The sequence below is a fragment of the Macrotis lagotis genome, chromosome 7 (assembly GCF_037893015.1).
Source record: "Macrotis lagotis isolate mMagLag1 chromosome 7, bilby.v1.9.chrom.fasta, whole genome shotgun sequence".
Classification (NCBI taxonomy): domain Eukaryota; kingdom Metazoa; phylum Chordata; class Mammalia; order Peramelemorphia; family Peramelidae; genus Macrotis; species Macrotis lagotis.
The window spans coordinates 209,453,479-209,474,892 of NC_133664.1; the positions used below are offsets into that span (position 1 = coordinate 209,453,479).

A 21,414-nucleotide genomic window follows, 5' to 3' on the forward strand; every position below is an offset into this window, starting at 1 on the left:
GGAAAGACATTAAAAGTAAAGGGGGATTGGAGGAAGAAGGACAAAATTAGAGGTCATAAGACTTTCATTTTTATAATTTAATCATTGTTTTTTCCATTTCTATTATTTTTCTCGTTCTGTTTACTTCACTTTGCCCCATTTTTAAGTCCCTCCAGTGTCCATCATTCTTTTGGCTTGGTAATATTTAATTACATTCATTTTTTTAGTCAATGGCTATTTAGTTTGTTTCTAATTTTTTGTCATACCAAAAACACTACTATACATATTTTCATGTATATATAGTTCTCATCTAAGTTTTTTTATGACATGAAATTTACATTGAGATCATATTCATTTTGAGCTTTTTGTGTCATATCTTGTGTAAGGTGTTGTTCTAAACTCATTTCTGCTTTTCAGTTTTCCCAGATGTTCTTGTCAATTAGATTGTTCTTCCCCAAGAATTTTTATTTTGGCTTTATTAATTCAGTAATACTGAATTACTTATAATTTTTTTCTGATTTTTCCTTACCCTGACACTGATCTATTTTTCTATAATTGATATCAAGTAGCTTTGGCAATTACTACTTTGCAGTATAGTTTGAGGTCTGAAAGTACTATTCTCTTTCATTCTTTTTTTTTCATTATCTTCCTTGAGATTCTAAATATTTTGTTCTTTCTAATGAATTTTGTTATTACTTCATCTTTCTCTAGAAAGTATCCTTTTGGTAATTTGATTGGTTATGTTACAAAATCTGTTCATTTAGATAATATTGTGTGGTGTATAATTAGCTTCATTATATTCTTAATGTCATAAGTTAATTGTGGTGAATAATTTTTGGATATATCATTATAGTCTTGCTAAGATTTTTATTTACATTTTTGAATCAATATTTATTGATCTATAGATTTAAATTTTTTTATTCTTTCCTGATTTAGGACTAGTACTATATAATGGCCTCAGAAAAAGTTTTGTAAAGTGTTTTCTCAGTTTCTGAAAATAAATTGTGGGGGTGGCTATGTGGGCAGTGAATAGAGCACTGGTCCTGGAGTCAGGAGTACCTGAATTCAAATCCCACTCAGACACTTAATAATTACTTAGCTGTGTGGCCTTGGGCAACCCACTTAACCCCATTTGCCTTGCCAAAAAAAAAAAGAAAAAACTAAAAAAAAACAAAATAAATTGTGAAACATCGATTTTAATTATTCTTTGTACGGTTCATAAGAGTTCACCTGTAAATATATTTAGATCAGGATTTTTCCTGCCTTTGATAGTTCTTTGGAAGCATGGCATATAGTAATTACTATGCTAGTCTTTTTTGAAATTTGAATTGTTTAAATTTTTATTTAATGTTCTGCTAATTTGGGTATGTTATATATTTTGAATTGTCAGTTTTGCTAGTGTATGGTTTATATATAGGTTCTGATAATATTTTTATTTGTTAATTTTTGAATATTGTTATTTTGATTTTCTTCCTTCTCTCTGTCTCTGTCTCTCTCTCTCTCTCTCTCTTTATTGGTTTTTGCTAGGCAGTGGGGTTAAGTGACTTGGCCAAGGTTACATAGTAAGGTAATTATTATTACATGTCTGAGGCCAGATTTGAACTTCAGGGCCAGTGTTCTATCCACTGTGCCACCTAGCTGCCCCTTCTTCATCCCCTTTTAATTAAGTTAACCAAAAATTTATTGTTTGGGGTATTTTTGTTAGTCTTTTAAAAAACAAATAAGTTTTAAGTTTTGTTTATTTATTTTTAGGTTTTTTGTTTTTTTTTTGCAAGGCAAATGGAGTTAAGTGGCTTGCCCAAGGTCACACAGCTAGGTAATTATTAAGTAACTGAGGCCAGATTTAGACTCAGGTATTCCTGACTCCAGGGCTGGTGCTCTATCCACTGTGCCACCTAGCCACCCCAAGTTTTATTTATTAATGCCACAGTCATTTTAGTTTCCAGTGTATATCTTTTTTGTACAGTTTTTAAGATTTCCTCTTCTGTGCCTATTTTGGATTTGTTCATATATTGATTTTTCTAATTTTTTTTTTTTTTTTTTTTTTTTTAGGATTTTGCAAGGCAAATGGGGTTAAGTGGCTTGCCCAAGGCCACACGGCTAGGTAATTATTAAGTGTCTGTGATCAGATTTGGACTCAGGTACTCCTGACTCCAGGGCTGGTGCTCTGCCCACTTCACCACCTAGCCGCCCCAATTTTTCTAATTCTTAAAGTTCATTAATCCTTTCTTTTTTGATTTGATAATGTATGTTTCCAAATAAAATATTTCATCTGAGAACTTGTTTAACTGCTTTGACAGAGACTTTCTAAAATCTAAGAGATTTTCTTTTCTTATGTCATTATTCTCTCTTGCATAATTATTGTTCCTGTGATTTTTTTTTCTTTGATACATGCATGTCTATATTTAGGTCTGTATCTTTTGCTTCTCAATTTCTATTTTTATAACTTCTTTAAACTTTAAAGATAAACTTCATTTAGTGCTTTTGCTTTTTAAAGTTCATTTTAAATTTCTGCTGGGGTTGAAAGTTGAATTTAGGGAAATTTGGATTCTTCTCAATGAAAATGACCTAGAATGGCTTTTTTGCCAAAGGTTTGCATGGGGGGGGTGGCTAGGTGGTGCAGTGAATAGAGCACCGGCTTTGGAGTCAGGAGTACCTGGGTTCAAATTCGACCTGAGACACTTAATAATTACCTAGCCGTGTGGCCTTGGGCAAGCCACTTAACCCCATTGCCTTGAAAAAATCCAAAGGTTTGCATAGAATTATAGGATTGTAGATTTAGTCTTAGGACATTTTGTTCAGTTGTTCAGACATGAAGACCCCATTTGAGATTTTCTTGGCAAAGATACTGGAATGATTTGCCATTTCCTTCTCCAACTCATTTCACAGATAAGGACACTGAGGCAAAGTTAAATGACTTGTCCAGGGTCACACAGCTAGTAAGGGACTGAGGCCAGATTTGAACTCAGGAAGACCAGAGGAGTCTTCCTGACCCCAAATGTGGCACTTTTTCTACTGCACCACCTCACTGCCCAGAAAGCCTTTGAAAGTTGTTTCCTCAAAACCCCTCACTTTACAGATGTAGAAATCAGGTGACCCAGGGTCATTTGTCCATGTCAGAGCATCTCCTCCACTGGCACCCTGCACCTCCTGGGTGGGCAGGTTCTCCTTTCCTTTTTTTAGATTTTTGCAAGGCAATGGGGTTAAGTGACTTGCCCAAGGCCACACAGTTAGGTAATTATTAAGTGTCTGAGGCCAGATTTGAACTCAGGTACCCCTGACTCCAGGGCTGGTGCTCTATGTCTCTACTCCTACTTCCTTTTTTTAATCCTTTATATCGCCAGGCTTTCCAGTCTAGGTTTTCATTATTGGAAAATCTATTTGAGTTGTCCTAGTCAATTCTTTGAAATCCACCCTTCTTTCCAATCAGATTTATTACTGCAGCAGAACACACTCTCAGCTGATGCAGTTTGTGCATGAGGTACAGAAGAGTCCCTTTGGTAAAGAGACGAGACTTATCTCCCTTGGTTCCCGGCAGGTGGGTGAAAGACCAGACATTGGGATCCCCATTTTCCCTGTGCTTTTCAGTTTGACCTCTGTCAAGTAATCTCCCTCATAGAATCTTGCCTGCCATACAATTCATTGTGGAAATGTAGAACATTAGGGCCTAAGCTTTAGGAGAAGTTCCAGGAAATAAAACAATTGGCTTCTAGTATTTTCTGAACCTTTCCCAGATTTCCAGTGATACTCTGGTTTGATAGTTTTCCATTCAGTCCTTTCTGTCAAAGTCTAGGTGAGTCCAGACAAGTGATGTTTGCCATTCCCTCTGTCTTATAGAACCTTTGTGTGAATGAAGAAGTGAAACGCCTGGGCTCAGTCCACCTCATCAATGACCGTTGTCTGGAGATGCAGAAAAACAAGCATGGTAAAGACAAGATATAAAGTACTGTCTAAACCTCACGGTACTATGATTGGAGCTAGAAAGACAGGTTGATATGACCAAATGATTGAGTGAAGAAAAAGGGATTGTGGCAAGGTTGGAGTAGTAACAACCATCAAAAGAGCCCAATAGAAGTATAGTGGGGCACCTAAGTGGTACAGTGGATAAAATACCAGCCCTGGGGTAAGGACATCTACATTCACATACTTGACACTTAATAGCTGTGTGGGCAGATCACTTAACCCTGATTGCCTTCCCCCATCCTTACCCCCCCAAAATTGAAATAGGGCCAAATAGCAGACCTTCTTCTGCTGAGGTCCTCCCTGGGTACTGTTGAACATCTTCTTTAGGAAAATGTGTTCTTACCTTCTGGGTGGATCCAGTGTAGTCAATAAACATTTAATAAATGCTGCCTGTAAAATACTATGCTAAATTTTGGAGACTCAAAGAAATTTTTGAAAAACCAGCCCTTTCCTCAGGGAATTTAATTTACATTCTTATGGCAGGTGATGGCATGCAAATAACTAGGCATATACAACAAATACACAGTAGCTCTAAATTGCTCTAGCAGTGGAGAGAATTAGCTGCTGGTGGGGGGGGGCTGGAAAAAGTCTCTTATTGAAAGTGAGATTTGAATTGAATTTTCAAGGAAGCTAGGAAAACTAAGAGGTCAAAGTGAGGGGACAGAACATTACAGACAGGAAATCAAAGCAAAGGGAGAAGAGAAGAGGTAGAGTTTATATGAGACATGTTTCGGGAACCGTAAGTAGCCCAGTGTTGCTGAATGAATTGTAGAATGTGTGAAGAGGAATAAGGTAGGAAAGGGCCAGATAATAAAGAGCTTTAAATATGCAATGGAACTTTATATTTGATCCTGAGGGATAATAAGGAGTAACTGGAGCTCTTTGAGCAGGGGATGAAATGGTCAGATTTGTGCTTTAGGAAAGGATCATCATAGCAGCCAAGTGGAAGATGGATTGGCATGAGGAGGGATTTGACACAGGAAGACTAGTTAAAAAGGGGCAAGAACCCAGGTGAGAGATCCCTGAAGTGTAGAATTGTGACCAACTAAGGGAGAGCCGTAGAAATAAATGAGAGACAAGATAAGAGTACAAATTATAAGATTTGAAAATGGATTAGATATGGAGCAAGTAAGGAGCAATTGAAGAATTAAGAATGCTGTTGAAGGCCACCTTCAGTGTTTAGTGACTGGGAAAATAGTGGTTGTAATGGGAGAATTCAAGAGGGGAAAGTTTTTGGGGAGAAAGCTGTGTTTTGACCATGTTGAGTTTGAGATACTTAATGGAGAAAACCTAGAGAGGAGAGAGTATTGAGGGGGTGTTTAGCAGTGTCATATTTTGCAGTCACATTAAGGAGGGATGAGGATTGAGAAAAATAAGACATATTTTTTGGGACCAGCAAATGTGGGAATTTGGTTCAACTACAGACAGCTTTTTTTTGGCAAATTCAACTTTATATAAATAATTCTTAAAGATATTCCCCCCAAAAAACCCATGTTAACCTCACAGTATTTTGCATGTGCACTTTTTCTAACCTTGCCCTTTGGTTTAGCACTCCACTCCCTCACCCCCTAAAATCTGAAAAAACCCACCCTTTAAGTGAATGCAGAAAAACATGCCTAAGTGGAGACTACCATTGATGCTGCCAGCTGGATCTGGGTCTTGACTTGAGATTTCTGGCAGGTGCCAACAGGGAAGACCTTTGCCCTGCTCTGCCCACCTGCCCACGTATGTGGCTAGAGAGTATCTGTCTTATATCTCTGCTCTCCGCATAATCCTTCTATTCTTGCTTCTCTGTTCCTGGCTCCAACCTGTTCTTGAACTATGAGCTGGCACCTTCCTCCACCTGCAGGCACGCAACTGCTTTCCTGTCTCCCTTCTCTTCCCCTCCTCAGTTCTGTGGACAAACTTGCATTTTATAAAAATTACTTTACATAAAGATTTGTGAAGCAGTCCATTTATCACTTTATGTAGACATCTGTGGAATGGTCCACTTTTGTAAAGTGAGAGCTGTCTGAATGCATAGTTGTTAAAAGGACCTTGTTTTTTTCTTTTCCAGTGGGGATGGAGAGGAGAGCTTAGGAAGGGATAGAGTTGCAGAAAATAAAGAAAAGGAAGAGAGGGTCATTGAGGCATCTTAAAAAAAAATACAGAGAAAGGAACAGAAGCAATGCCAGACAAAGAGAGCAGTTTTGGAAGCTACAGGTTGAATTTGTCATATTCTTAAAAAGCAAGCTGTGCACACTGGAGTTTGCTGTTTCTTGAACAGTCCTCTTTTTCTGTTTTTACCTCATATATGAAAATGCTTATTTTGTTTGGTATTTGTTAAGTTCAGAATAAAAATAGACAAACAAATATGGATTGCCATTGCTAACACTGTTAGAATGACCTTGAAATCTTTACTGTTCTTTGCAATCTCTGGATCCAGGGATGTAGCAGAGCTGTGAAGCCATATCAAGCAAGAACTTGAGAAGTGCTTTGAGATCTTCCAGAGAAGAATCCTGCCTTGTTCTTTTTTAAGCTTGTCTGTCCACTTCTTGTTTTGTCTTTGTTGTTCATCTTGTCTTTCCCCCATTCAGAGAAGAAAAATAAAGAGGAAGAAAAGGCAAAGAGAAGGAAAATGGAGATTCGTACTTCCTGCCCTTTCTACAACTATGAGCAGATGCAGTTTCTGCGTGATGAGGTTCTTGTGGAAGTGAAAGACATTGAGCAGCTGGTGAAACTAGGGAAGGAAACTCAAGCTTGCCCCTACTATGGAAGCCGATTTGCCATTCCTTCAGCCCAGGTGGGTACTCCTCGAGGAGGATGAGGTTCACACTGCTCCTCTTATTTTCCTGCCTTTGACCTTAGCCTAGACCTCAAGGAATCCCTGTGGCTAGGGATTTGCCTTTCCCATTTAGTATTCACTAACCTGTTGGTTTTTGGCTTTTTTTTTTTTTTTTAGTCATATGCCTTTTGGGTTAAGCATTTTCATGATTGAGAAAATTCAAAAAAATAGATCATACCAGAATGGATTGAACTCACACTTACTGATGTGCCTGTGGACCACTCCTCTCTGAATACCTCTCTAAGTCTGTTTCCTTCAAAGCAGGAAACAGACCACCCAATAATTGCTAGTCCTTTGACTATTTTCATTGTCATAAAAGTCCAAGTATTTCTTGTATAAATACCAGGGTTTCCAAAATAATACTACTTATAAAATAATAATTATTAAGAATCCTATGTTACAAACCTATACATATATTTTTGAAGCATATCTCATTGTGTCCTAATAATACTATGAATTAGTAGGAGAGGTTATTATTTTTCTTTCTACATGTAGGGAAATTGAAGCATAGAAGTTTAAATGATTTCTTTAATGTCCTATAGCACATTCGTAGTAGAACCAATAACCCTTTTGATTCTTTACTCACTCATTTTCTATTAGCCCAGTTGGAGGTTTTTTGTTTTTTGTTTTGCTTTTTGCAAGGCAATGAGGTTAAGTGGCTTTCCCAAGGTCACACAGCTAGGTAATTATTAAGTGACTCAGGTTCTTCTGACTTCTTCAAGGCTGGTACTCTAATCACTGTGCCACCTAGCCGCCCTCATGTGGAGTTTTAACCACTACAGTGTTCGGAGTTGAACATATGTATACATTCCAAAAAGAAAAAAAAGTGTTTCATACATCTACTAATCTAGGAGCCTATTGATTTAGAGTTTGATGCATTTGAGTGAATTCCCCTGATTGCTAATGTAGTGCACCTCTCTAACCCGTAGCTGGTGGTTCTCCCTTACCAAATGCTGCTGCATGCAGCTACCCGTCAGGCTGCTGGCATTAAACTTCAGGGACAGGTGGTGATCATTGATGAAGCCCACAACCTGATTGATTCTATCACAAGCATCCACAGTGCTGAGGTTAGCGGTTCTCAGGTGAGTTAGCAAATGGTGGTGCCCTAAGGATGTATGCTTTTCTCAGAAGGGTGAGGAAAGGCACCAGGGGCAGTCATTTGACAAAGGGAGCAGTGTTATATATGTCCTTATGGTGTCATGTATTTTGAATAAAAGAGTATCATTATCCTCACATCAGGTTTAGGTCCCTTGACCTTTTCAAAGCCATGTAGTGAACTCAGAGAAATATTGGAGTTGCTTGGTCTGTGATCATAACATAGATGAAATGGTTTTTTCCCTTGTTTTTGTATTGCCCATTATTAATTTGACCAGTCTGACTTTAGGGAGCTCTTAAATTCTTGCCTACCACATAAGAAATGTTACATTGATTCTTAGCAGAAATTTCTTGTTTGACCTTTTTTTGTGAGAAGAATATGGTGGGTAATCTTGACTGAGAACTGCCTAATATAATATATAATATTGACCTAAGAGCAGGCTGTCTTCAGGCTAGGGTATAAACTTCTAGAGACTGCTAGACATTTTTCCTGAACAAGTATAAATTATCAAGGAGTACTATTTTCCTCTTGGGTCCCAGATTTTTGGTTTGAAACTAATTCAGTTCCACAAGCATTATTTACATTTTTACTATATACAAAGTACTGTCCCTGGGTTCTGGGGATATGAAGATAAAACAAAACAAAAAATTCCTGCCTTCAAGAAGTTTGCATTTTATTGGGGAGATACAACATATAAATAGATAAGAAGGTTCATGATAATTTAATGAGACCTAAGGGTGATTATTGGATTTCATGTGGACATTCAGTAGAAAGCATTTTGTTTAAGACTTAACAAGGGGCAGCTAGGTGGCGCGGTGGATAAAGCACTGGCCCTGGAGTCAGGAGTACCTGGGTTCAAGTCTGGTCTTAGACACTTAATAATTAACTAGCTGTGTGGCCTTGGGCAAGCCACTTAACCCCCATTGCCTTGCAAAAACCTTTAAAAAAAAAGACTTAACAAGGGAACCTGCATTTATGTGTAAAGCACTTTAAAAATATTCTCTCATTTGATCCTCATGACCCTGGGAAAATAGGTGCTATTATTATCCCCATATTATAGTGGAGGAAACTGAGGCAAGTTAAGTTAAACAGATAGAAAATGTCTCTGGCATATTTGAACTTGTGTCTTCCTGATTCCAGGCCCTGCACCCTATCCAACTGCCCTCTAGATCCATAGAGGTCTATCTTTGGGACCATTTCTATACTCTTTTATTTGGTGATTTCATCAGATCCCAGTGTTTAATTATCATCTTCCTGCAAATGATCCAGTCCCTTTGTCTTTTTTTCTGGGCTCCATTTCTATATCAGCAACTGCTTTTTAGATATTTGAACTTGATGTCTTGTAGACATCTCTAACTCAGCATGTCCAAAATATTATTCATTATCTTTCTCCAGTGACCTTCACCTCTTCCAAACTTCACTCTTACTCTGTAGGATGCCACTCTCCCTCTAGTCACTCAGGTTCACAATCTTGGTGGAATCTTCAGTCCTTCACTCTTACTCCATTTGACTGATAAGTTGCTAAATATCCTAACTTTTTTCTCTGATATCTTTTCCTCTATTTTCTCTTACCTCAACTCACTCAGATACCACCTTAGTTCATCTCTTTGCCTGCACTATTGAAATATCCTTCCAGTTGGACTCCCAACCTCAGGTCACCCTCCATCTTCCAGTCCATTCTCTTCACAGTTATCAATCATTTTCCTAAGGTGGAGGTGTGTCTCTCAGCAAACTGCCTCTCTTCTAGACCCAACTATCATGTCATTTGTGTAGCCCTTAATGTTTTTCACAACCTGACACTTTCCTCTTTCCAGGCTCTTATTCCATGGTCCAACCACGTTGCTGTTGTTCATAGACAACCCCTTGAGCTCTTCTTCCTGCCTTTGCACTTGATTTCCTCTTCAGTTCTCTGAGAATCAATCCTTGGGGTCCTTCAAGACTCAGCCTCCTCTAGGAGGCCTTCCCTTCTGAGATTACCTTTTATCTACTCTGTCCGTTGTTCATATGTATCTCTTTCTGTAAATGTCAGCCCCTGAAGGCAGTACTTAGCCCAGTGTCTGACATGATGTCAGACAGTGCTTCAGAAATGTTTGTTGGTCTAGCCCATTCTGCATCTGTGCCCTATGCTTCTCTTTACTTCTCTCTACTCCTGTGATCCCTCACTGCCATACCTAAGACCTGGTTGGAAATTTCACTTTTTTGTGAATGTTGCCTCAGCCCTGGGCAGCTCACCTGAGGATGGACCGAGTCCTTCTTTCACAGCTATTTTCTCTGTTCACTCCTAGCTCTTCCAGGCTCACTCTCAGCTGTCCCAGTACATGGAGCGATACAGGTGAGCTTCCCCCAGAGGTATAAATGGAGATGATACAAAGACTGAGGCTTCTACTAAGTCTTAACTCCCACAGATTAAAAGAGTTTCACCTATACTTTCTCTTGTGCAGCCCTGGAGCAAAACCCTTGCTGAGTTGATAGTGGCATGTTTCCCATCACAGTCCTGTGTTTAATTGGAGCCTTTGGTTCATCCTCTTACTGATAATTAAGTCCTGAGACAGCAGGCATCTGCTCTTTCCTGGGGCATGCCTTCCTAGTGGGTTGCCTATTTGTAAAAGTTACAGACAAAAGGAATCTGCTGAGCAACCAGTGAACCAGGGCTGGGGGGTGTGGGTGTATTATTTTAAGGGTACTTGATATTTTTTGGCTTTTTTATAGGAAACTTTTGAAGGCTAAGAACCTGATGTACATCAAACAAATTTTGTATTTGCTGGAGAAATTTGTGACTGTTTTGGGTGGTAAGAGAAGTTCTAGTCCCATCTAATCCACTATATTTCTAAACCAGCTAATCCCTTTTTTTCTTGTTCATTTATTATGGCATGTGTAGACCATACAATGCTTGAGGCAGGCATTCTCTATATACTTCTGGGTACTGTTGCCTTTATAATGACTCATGATATGGTCCCAGAGTTGGTTCTTTAGTTTTCCTTGTACCTCTGTAAAATCAGATTTTCCCACTTCTCTCCCTCATGGTGTAAAAAGATGTTGAAATCTAGAAGTCTGTGAATTCCTTTAGGAAACATGTGTTGTGTATGTTTGTATATGAATGTACATGCATATTGTTTCCCTTTACTGTTATTGAGTATTTGGATGAATTGAGTTGTAGAAATCTCATGTCATGGCTTGATTTCTTTTTTCCCAGGAAATGTGAAACAGAATCCCAACACTCAGAATCCCTCTCAAACAGGTAAGATGATGCTTAGCTGAATTAGGACTGAGTAGGAAGTTGAAACCTGGAAGCTAAGATCTGCAGAACTCAGAAATACTAGGAACCTTCATTTTCTTTACTCTTAGGGACTGAACTGAAGACCATCAATGATTTCCTGTTTCAGAACCAGATTGACAATATCAACCTATTCAAGGTAGAGTTTATGTGTGTGCCAGGTAGGTTCATCTGTAGAATTTCTTTCAGAAAACTTTGATCACTCTTCACTTAGCACAAATAGACCATTGTCTTAAATCCTGTGCAAGAGATTCTGTATTGAAGTAGCTTGATGTCTGGTTGGGAATACATAACAAAAATGTTTAAAATGGATTAAGAACACTTAAAAGTAGCATATCAGTAAATGCAAAATATATGAACCAAGAATGCTAAAGGTATATAAAAGTGTGTGTGTGGGGGGGAAGTGTGATCATAGGTAGCTATGATTTATTCCATAGAATTAACCAGGGAAGACATCTGATATATCTGAGGGTCCCATTGGAATCAAGAGGTTAGTAAAAGCCAAGTCCTAGTCCATCACTGTAATGGATCAGAATGCTAATAAAAGATCTTCTGAGGTCTTGTCTGCTATCTTTTTCCTGTCTTTATTCTAGTGAGTCTCTTTTCCTTCTGGTTTCTATATTACCTCAGATTTCTTCCTATTAAGGACCCTTATTTGTAGTTTCCTATTTTATTGACATCTCAAAAGCATTATTTCTAAACCAAATTACTACTTCTTTCTTATTTACCCTTTTCCTGTTAATGATACTACCATTTTCCTGTTCATCCAGGCTGGAAACCTCAGAGTCATTTTTGTTGTCTTCTTTTCCTGATTTCTAATCAGCTGTTGAGACCTGTCCATTATATACATACATACATACATATATATATATATATATATATATATATATATATATATATATTATAAAGTGAATGCCTATAAATTAGACTAGATTTTTTTTATATTCAGTTTTATTTTCAGATCTAAATTGTCTCTCTTCCTCAACCTCTTCTCTTATTGAGAAGGCAAAAACACACAACCCATTACAAAAATTTAATTTCCACCTTCGTCACATCCAAACAAATAAAAAGAAAATGAAAAACATTTACTTCTGTCTGCACTCTGAATTCATCACCTCTTTTATTGGGAAGTGGACAGCATGTTTCAGCATTTTAGACTAGATGATTTTTGAGGTCTCTTCTAATGTTGAGATTTCATGACTCTCTACTTTGGAGAAGGAATTCTATACCAACCTTAACCATCCCAGTTCAAGCTTTTGTTAGTTACAAACACCAAACTTATTTTATTATAAACTCAATATTTTAAATAAACTACATTCAATTAAAAATTAACCCAATTTTGGGGGACAGCTAGGTGGTGCAATGGATAGAGCACTGGTTTTTAAAGTTGGGAGAACCTGAGTTCAAATGTAACCTCAGACACTTAAAAAAAATTACCTGTGTGACCTTGGGCAAGTCATTTAATCCCATTGCCTTGCTTTTTTTGTTTGTTTTAGATTTTTCAAGGCAGTGGGTTTAAGTGGCTTGCCCAAGGCCACACGGCTAGGTAATTATTAAGTGGCTGAGGTCGGATTTGAACCCAGGTACTCCTGACTCCAAGGCCGGTGCTCTATTCACTGTGCCACCTAGCCACCCATCCCATTGCCTTGCAAAAAAAATTAACTCAATTTTCTAATTTTCTAAACAGTAATTTCCAAGGGTAATTTTTCTAAGTCTTCCCTTTTTGAAACATTTACATCATAAGTTATACATGGAGAAAAAAACAAAAATACACATCTGTACTATTTTTGCCTTCTGAATGAGGCCTTGAAGCACCATTAATTCTTTTTCCTTTGTCTTTAGAAAATTCACTGTGTAGTACATGATCTGATTTCTATTCTTCTGACCTGAACTTTTAAAGGCTTCTGGTCTTGGTTTGGGGTCAGAATGACATAGCTACCTTTGTTCATGTATTGGAACATTTGAGTTCCTGGGCCCGTATACTTTTTTGAGTTAAACCTCTTACTCAGTGCTTATAGGCTTTTGGCTGACTGTGTAACTAGACCTGGAAAAAAGAGGCCACTCTGATTTCTTGAAAGCAATAGCCTCTGAAGGATTGTGGGTGATTAGGATGCAGCACTAAAGAATTTTAATAAAGAACAGGAATAGAAGGTATCACCTAGAAAGCCTGAGTGCTCTATTGATATCCTTAAGGTATTAGAAGAAAATGAGCAATTCCTTGTAGATTGGATAAAGTTGTGAAGAATTGGACAGGACATAGATAAGAGTCATGTAGTATGGTCAGCCCAGGGATTGGATGTAAGAAATATTCAATTCCATGAGATCATAGATCTGTCTGAGTAACTTGAGTTTTTCTACTTTGTCTATACTACCTGTAATTTTGTCTTGACCAGAAATTTTTAGCCCATGTTCCAATTCTTCTTACTTACCTCCTTAAGATTTATGTTCCTAAAATTTACTTCCTTTGGTCAAAAGCCTTGAATAGACTCCCATACCTACCAATAAAGTTCAAATTCCATATGTTGGTATGCAGGATCTATCACAATTTGGCTCTAAATCACTTTGCAGCTTTGAGTAAAGCACAGAGTAGTGCTTTCTTCATTCTGTCGTATCCTCATTAAGCTTAGCTACTTACCTTGTGTTTTATCATACCTGTACCTTTCCAGAAGCAGTTCCTTCTGTTCGAAGCACCTTGGCCTTCATTAGACCTAGTTTAAAAACTTTTCCTTCTCAATATCTGTTCCCCTGAACCCTTCAGAAGGAAGTGTCATTCCACAGAGCCCCTTAGAGGAGGACCTTGTACCATTTGTGCCACTTAACAACATCCTGCCTTTTGTGAGTTATTGGTGTACTCTTGTCCCCTCCTTTATATTTAAGGTGCCTTACAGCGGTAGATACATATTATTGAATTAAATTAGGATAGTCTATTAGAAGAAAATTGGGGTTGGGGAAAATAAGGATTAGTTCCTAAATAGCAAAGAGACAGAAGTGTTCTACATGTATAAATCCAAATAACAGGCATATTAAGCCCTAGAATTGTATTGAAGTGCACACCTTTCATTTAAGCTTGGTGTGACCTTGGTACCTACCTTTTTTTTTTTAGAGAATTTCCTGATATGTATCTTGGCTAGGTGTTTTGGTGTGAGAAGGTGAATTGATTGTAATCAGTCTGAGTGATTTCCCCAGGTGTTTTCTCTTTATTTCTTCAGCCTCATATGGCTGTTTCAGTATTTGGTTGAACCTTCACTAGAGTGGTGTACAGAAGGGAACCTATTTTATCATTTGTTAGTAACCTTAAGAACATTTTGACATGAAATCTTGGGGATGTCAGTAGTCTCTGCTACTGCCATTCTTCACTAGTATTAACATTTGGGACTTTGTACTAGTTCCTTGTTTCTACAGGTACAGCGATATTTTGAGAAGAGCATGATCAGTAGAAAGGTAAATATTCTCATTTCTTATGAACATCTTGTAGTTTAGATGGGCTTTATTGAGCAGATTTGGGGCACAAGGAAATAGTATTCACTTCCCTGACAAGTTAGTATCTTCTTGGTGTTTTAGAAATGCAATTTGAAATTGTTCCTTTCCATTCAGAACACTTGCCTATGTAGCTTTCCATCTTTCTTCCCTTCCCCTTCTTCCTTTTGTTGCTTACAATAGTGTTATTATTCTTGGAATCATAAGACTTTGGTTCTGTCAGGTTGTATGGTATTTGAATTGGAAGGTATTTAATCTTCCCTGAGCACCAGTTTCTTGATCTGTAAAATGGGTGTATTTGCAATTTGTCCCAATACAGCTGTTTGGGTTCACCAAGGAATATGATGCTGTCTCTATCCTTCCACCTTTTAAAGAGCAATCCAAGTTGGCTGGTTTCCAAAACTTCTTGCAGAGCCTTCAGCCTGGGACTGGAGGTGAGTCAGGGAAGGTAGGGAAGAAGTCAGGTTAAAGTTTTTTCATCCTCCACTTTATAGACATTTTTTTTTTTTTTTTTTTTTTTTTTTTTTTTTTTTGGCAGCTGCACCATCCTCTCCTGGAGAGGATGAGAGCAGACCACCATGGCTTGGCTCTCCACTGATGCAAATTGAAAGCTTCCTTGCAGCTCTTACCACTGCCAACCAAGATGGCAGGATAATTGTGAGCAAACAAGGTAATCCTACCACCAAGCCTAGGCCTCTGGGTTCACTGTCTCTGGACCCAGTGGAATACATGAGTAGAAATTCCCACTTTTCTCCCCTGAAGTCATTATGAGGTAGTAAAGAGATACAGTCAGTTTCATGTATCCCCCAGAGAAGGGAAATTATACCTTAAAAAAAAGACTTCATGTTCAAGAAGAGTGGGAATGGTGTTAGAAGCGAGTAATAGAATAGACATTTTCAGGCACTGTCAAATACCTTGAAAAATATAAATGAATGAGGAAGGAAAATTGTTAAAGACAGTGGGATCTCAGAAAATGATTATGATTTGTAAGATCATTGCTTCTAAGTGGAAAGAATCTCATGTTCAACTCCCTTATTTTATAGTTGAGGGAGTTCAGGCCTAGGGAATTTGTGACTTGCCCAAAGTCCAAAAGGTATTAAATGTGAGTAGCAGAATTAGAACTTAGTTTGTCATTGTTTCTCACATATCCTAACGTGGAGAAAGGATCTCTAGGGCTTTGTGTCCATTTTTTTGCTCTAGTCAAGGAAGAGGAGACCGTAGGACTGAGAACTTCCTGTTCTCATGACACTGTCTTCTCCTTGCCTTACTTTAGGCAGCCTTGGTCAGAGCAGCCTCCGATTTCTGCTCCTGAATCCTGCTGTGCACTTCGCCCAAGTGGTAAAGGAATGTCGGGCAATGATCATTGCCGGGGGCACCATGCAACCAGTGAGAACCCTGAGGACGTCTCATGTTTAGTTCTCTTTTCTGAGGGGGTGGTATAATGCATGTTCAGTAAAGGGTGACCAGAGCTGACTGGATGCTGTGTCCACAGGGTGGCAGTGCTTCCCTGCACTTCATCACATCTCTTGGCTTATTTGTGCCTGCCTCAGCACCCTAGGGACCTAGACTTTCTCCCTGAGAAATCACCTGTTTCTCTGCTCCCTCACCCCTGCTACCTTGCCCACAGTACTGCTCTTCCAGTGTTACAATATGCAATCTGTTTTTCCCAGTAAAGTCAGAAGAGTTTGGTTCAATTTTGGCTCAATTTTGGCTCTTTTTACTAGCACACTGACTTTGGGGAAGTTGTTCTATAGAACAATCCTGAACTAGATGATCTTCCAACTCTCCAGGTTCCCCTCTTCTACCTACACCACACACACACACACACACACACTCTTTTCTACTCCTCTTCTATTGCCATTAGTCCCAGTGGTCAGTAGTCATTGGATTTTTGTATCATTGTTTTTATTTAGGTGGCTGATTTTCGGGAACAGTTGCTAGAATGTTCTGGGATTGGAACAGAGCGTGTGATTGAGTTTTCTTGTGGTGAGTTTACATGTCCAGGATAGGCTATAGTGAGGGACATTTACCCACTGGCCCTGATTTTACATTTTGGGACTGTACTGTTTGAGGGTTTTGTGTCTCAGGTGCTTAATTATTTCCTCTTTGATCCTAATTATGACCTGCTTCCCAGACCTGGCTCTGATAGGAATGAAAAACTCACCCTAACCATGGATGGTTCGTCTTTGGCTGACTGTATCCCTATCATGCCCATGTTTTCCTAGTTCATAGATTTGAATATTCTCCTAGAAGAGAAAGATCTATCCTTCCATGTCATCCTAGACCCCCTTTGGAAGGCAGGGATGATTTTGCATAAGTGCTGCCTCTAGCTTTGGTCTTCATCTCTGTCTTTATTTTTGGTTTTCATCAGGCCATGTCATTCCACCAGACAATATTCTACCCATTGTCCTTTGTAGTGGGCCCTCCAATCAGCAGCTGGAATTTATCTATCAGAAGCGAGAGCTGCCGCAGATGGTCAGTACCAGTCTACTTGTTTGTAGGAGAAAGATTATTGTAAAGTGGAAGGAGTAGAACCCATTTTGATCTAAGAGAGTGAGTGAAGGGAATAAATAAACATTTATGTAGTGTTTACTGTATGCCAGACCTGTGCCTAGAGCTTTTTACAGAGACTCTTTTATTTGATTCTCAAAACAACCCTGCAGGATGGCTTCTATTATTATCCCCATTTTACAGTTAAAGAAACAGGCACATAGAGGTTGAATGGTTCACCTAAGATCACAGCCTAGTGTCTGAGACCACATTTGAACTTAGTACTTTCTGATTCTGGGTCCTTTCCTGCATCCACTGTGCCACATAGTTGCTTCAAGAAAAGGGAGGAGTTTAGAATTTTATCTGTATTTTAGAATAAGACATTTAGTCCCTTCATTGCTCAAGTAGATTGGTGATATGTACCAACTGGGAAAGGGATGAGGGCAACTTTCTCCCTCTTTCCTTTAAAGAAACTTTAAGCTCTAAAACCCCAATTTTTTTTTTTGTATGAGACAAGTAACAAAATTGTCTTTGAAATCCTGCCCTTAACACAGTAAAGTTGACATATAAGTGCTATATCTAATACCCTGGTTTAATTATTGTGGGAAGGTCCAAAGCAAGTAAAGAGTGGAGAAGATTCGCAGCATATTCTAAACATGTTTGATCTTTGGTTATCTTCTCCTGCACTGTCTAACCTACTCTCAGATATTGGGTTTGGTCTTGTGTGTTGAAAATTCTGTTTTGGACAATGTTTTTTCCAGCCAAGGGCTATTGTAGGGAGCTTCTTGTTTCTCCCTTTTCAGATGGATGAAATTGGCCGCATCCTCTGCAACCTGTGCAATGTAGTCCCCGGGGGTCTGGTCTGCTTTTTCCCCTCTTACGAGTACCTACACAAGGTACAAGCACACTGGGAGCAGAGTGGTCTACTAACTCGTCTGGCAGTGAAGAAAAAGGTAAGTTTATTTAGTCTATACTCACAATTAAAAGCATTTACCTAGTACCATGGCCTTCCCCAGAGATGCTTACAAATACCAGACTTCTCTTTCAAGTCTTAAGTCTATGAGTTAGTGTTTTCCTCAAGGACCACTTTTCTTTTAGCTCCCAGGGAAGCACATTGACCCATAACATTCTGTTATTCATAAGTAAGAGGACTAGGAATCTGTGATCCTTTAACCCTTTTTTTTTGTCATACATATATATGTGGGGGGGTGGATGATCTATATTTATCTATCTATACATATATATATGAATTTGTTCTAGATATTTAAGGAGCCTAACAGAGCAAATCAAGTGGAACAGGTGTTGACTGAATACTCCAAGTGCATTAAGGTAAGAGGTGTAGTTGGGACAGGGGTGTCCAACCTTCTAGCTCTTGGCTACATCGCCCACAAAAACCCCTCAAGGGTGACATAGAATTCAGTATCATTCATGATGACAGTGTAGTTCACACTATCAAGAGTACAACAAGCAATGCTGTGCAGGCTACATGAATTCAGGGTAGGAGATACCTGCTAGGGCAGGGTTATGTGGATATGTGTCGGTGCTTCATAATAGTTGATAATGGATAACATCTGAACTCCTTCGGGGCAAGATCTCTGGACCTCTAGCCCACAATGCCTAACCCATAGTGAACACTTAATAAATTCTTTTTGATTGATTTGTTGAACTAATGTCTAGTTAAACAGTTTCTTGACCTGGGATGTTTTTTCAGCGATGCAGCCAAGTAAAAGGTGTGATGACTGGTGCCCTTCTCCTTTCAGTGGTTGGAGGGAAGATGAGTGAAGGGATCAACTTCTCTGATGACTTGGGGCGGTAAGACTCTGGCCCTTCCTCCCTTTCTTCTTCCCCTGCCCTCCAGGAGCTGACTGTGAGCCTGGGACAGTGAGATTGGATGAGGCTGAGTAGAAGGTTGAAAACTGGATGGGGTGTGTGTCTGAATTCAGTCCAGGAGAGACTGGGGCAGATGGCTACTAAGCATAACTCAGCAGGAGGGATGTTAAGGTAGAGTGTCAGGCAGATCCTCATTTTAGGCTTTGAAAACTGGGTGTTGCAGGTGGGATGGGTGGATTTTAATTCAGGAAGCACCTGGACTCAGATTCCACTTCTGACACTTGTTTTGTGATTATGTGAGTCACTTAACCTCAATGAACCTCATTCTCCATCTGTAAATGGAGACAGTATGTGTTGTAGAGTTTAGGCAACTTTAAAGTGCTGTTTAATTTCTCTTTAAGGTGTGTGGTGATGGTGGGCATGCCCTACCCCAACATCAAATCCCTGGAGCTGCAGGAGAAGATGGCATACTTGGATCAGACTCGTGTGAGTGTCTCGTCATTGTTACAAATTCTTTTCCCAAGCTTTGATTTGGGATGGATGAGGTTATGAGGCTATGCTGACTTTGAAGAGTTGGGTTGTCCATAACTGAACAGGCTCAGGGAAATTCCCCAAGACCTGAGCAAGATTATTTTGAGATTAAAAAGGGAATCTATGGCCATTTTTATGCTTTGCAACCACCTTGAAGCTCTAATTAGGAATAGTAATAATACAAACAGTCCTTTTGGTCTCTCTCTTCTGTGCTCTAGTCACATGTATGGGCACAGCATATATATATATATATATATATGTATGTATATATATATATACATATATATATGTGTATATATATATATGGATCTTGAATTATTTTGCAGTCTTAGTTGTGGGAGTATTTTTTTCTTAGGAATATTGAAACAAATGTTATAAGGAGCAAGATGGGTTCCATTTTTAAAAATAGTACTGAAAGCTTCTTTCCTTCATTTCTCTAGCCCAATAGCCCAGGGAAATCCTTGATTGAAAACTTGTGTATGAAAGCTGTCAACCAATCTATAGGTGAGCCTGGCATGCATCTTGGATACCAGGAGTTAGCATGGGGGGTAATAGAGGAAATAAGAGTGGGAAGAATTTAGCTTTGCTTGTTTACCCCTCTTATTTTAAGGGTGGTGGTTCAGAGTTCATTAGAGGCACATTGGTTCTTTGAAGATCAGATGATTCTGTAGCTTTGGGGGTAAGTCTTCTCTACTCTGAGCCCTAGTTTTTCTCATCTTAGGACGGGCCATTCGGCATCAGCAAGATTTTGCCAGCATTGTGCTCCTGGACCAGCGTTATTCCCGTCCATCCATTCTAGCCAAACTGCCTGGCTGGATTAGAGACCAGGTGGAAATCAAAGCCACATTTGGTCCAGCCTTTGCTGCTTTGCGGAAGGTAAAATCTGGCTCTTCTCATCCTCCAGTCTTTTCTTCCTTTCCCTCCCCACAATCCCTTACTAGAATAAAAGATTCTTGAAACTTCTGTTTTTCCAGTTTCACCGGGAGAAGTCTGATCCTTCCTGACAAATGAGCATCATTCCCCACTACATGCCTACGCCTGCTACATTTTATTATTATGTCTACAGGAGCCATGACTGCAAAAAAAGAGGACAAAACAGCCCCTAGCTCTTTTGTGTCCTGTCCGCCAGTTTGAGGGTGGAAGGAGGTAGTTTTATGTTGGTAAAAAACAGCTGGACAGTAAGACTTCTAGGACCCACCTTGAAGGTAAAAATTAAGACTTGAAACTGGAGCAGATTATGGGTTGATGGGTGGTACATTAGGGCATTGTAAGTTTTGTATTGCAGCTCTAGATTTGATCTTTTCTCAGATGAGATGGACTGAGAAATTATGGCATGAGAAAGATGTGGGTTGAATTTCATTTTAGTAAAAGTAGAAAAAAAATATTTGGAGGAAACATTGGAGAATGGATTTTTTGCACTTGGTTTTACTGGTAGTTCTTGCTTCCCTTTCTGCTGCTTTGTTGAGAAACACTGCCCAGACCCAACATGAACCTGCCACAGTCATGATATTGGACCATCACAAATTTCTCCTGAAGCAGTCTTTGTGTGTCATATCTATCTTCTGTAAGGTTTTTGAAGAGATTTAATTCCAGCCTTCTACCCTCTATGTATACCTCCCCTTTGAGCTCATTTAGCTCCCCTTTCCCTTTTTTTTCCTCACAAAGAAAATCTTAGTTCATATTTCTACTACTTTTACTACTGGACCTCTCCTTGTCTCCCTGCTGTCAGAAAAGGGACTGATGTTTAAAGGAGGACAGTTCTGTACTGGTTTGGTTCCAGTTTCCCTTTCAAAGTCAATGGCAATCAAATCACCCCATTTCATTGTTATTAGCATCTATATATTAGGGGATATTGGGCTCCTAGAATGACTTTTAATTCATCCTATGTCTGTTTCTCTGTTTCTTGGAGTCTTAGCTGTGTGGTTCTCTCTACCCTGGGATATCTGGATC

General features: G+C 39.0%; 1 protein-coding gene across 5 annotated transcripts in view; it reads left to right on the forward strand.

The window, feature by feature from the left end:
* The window catches only part of DDX11 (DEAD/H-box helicase 11), a 31,508-nt gene extending 10,630 nt beyond the window's left edge, over positions 1-20,878 (forward strand). For 2 of the 5 annotated variants that reach the window (XM_074194668.1, XM_074194669.1), the window contains exons 7-27: positions 3,410-3,517; positions 3,817-3,904; positions 6,519-6,724; positions 7,696-7,848; positions 10,148-10,194; positions 10,572-10,651; positions 11,056-11,100; positions 11,208-11,275; positions 14,539-14,577; positions 14,933-15,047; positions 15,152-15,283; positions 15,887-15,999; positions 16,527-16,599; positions 16,985-17,088; positions 17,907-18,056; positions 18,364-18,432; positions 18,815-18,915; positions 19,335-19,419; positions 19,905-19,968; positions 20,186-20,340; positions 20,439-20,878. In XM_074194668.1, coding sequence (XP_074050769.1) covers positions 3,410-3,517; positions 3,817-3,904; positions 6,519-6,724; positions 7,696-7,848; positions 10,148-10,194; positions 10,572-10,651; positions 11,056-11,100; positions 11,208-11,275; positions 14,539-14,577; positions 14,933-15,047; positions 15,152-15,283; positions 15,887-15,999; positions 16,527-16,599; positions 16,985-17,088; positions 17,907-18,056; positions 18,364-18,432; positions 18,815-18,915; positions 19,335-19,419; positions 19,905-19,968; positions 20,186-20,340; positions 20,439-20,468 — 2,025 coding nt within the window. In that variant the 3' untranslated portion in view covers positions 20,469-20,878. Of the gene's footprint in view, positions 1-3,409; positions 3,518-3,816; positions 3,905-6,518; positions 6,725-7,695; positions 7,849-10,147; positions 10,195-10,571; positions 10,652-11,055; positions 11,101-11,207; positions 11,276-14,538; positions 14,578-14,932; positions 15,048-15,151; positions 15,284-15,886; positions 16,000-16,526; positions 16,600-16,984; positions 17,089-17,906; positions 18,057-18,363; positions 18,433-18,814; positions 18,916-19,334; positions 19,420-19,904; positions 19,969-20,185; positions 20,341-20,438 lie in introns of those variants that run through there. The other 3 variants (XM_074194671.1, XM_074194670.1, XM_074194672.1) reach the window with 3 other exon arrangements.
* Positions 20,879-21,414: the final 536 nt, after the last annotated feature.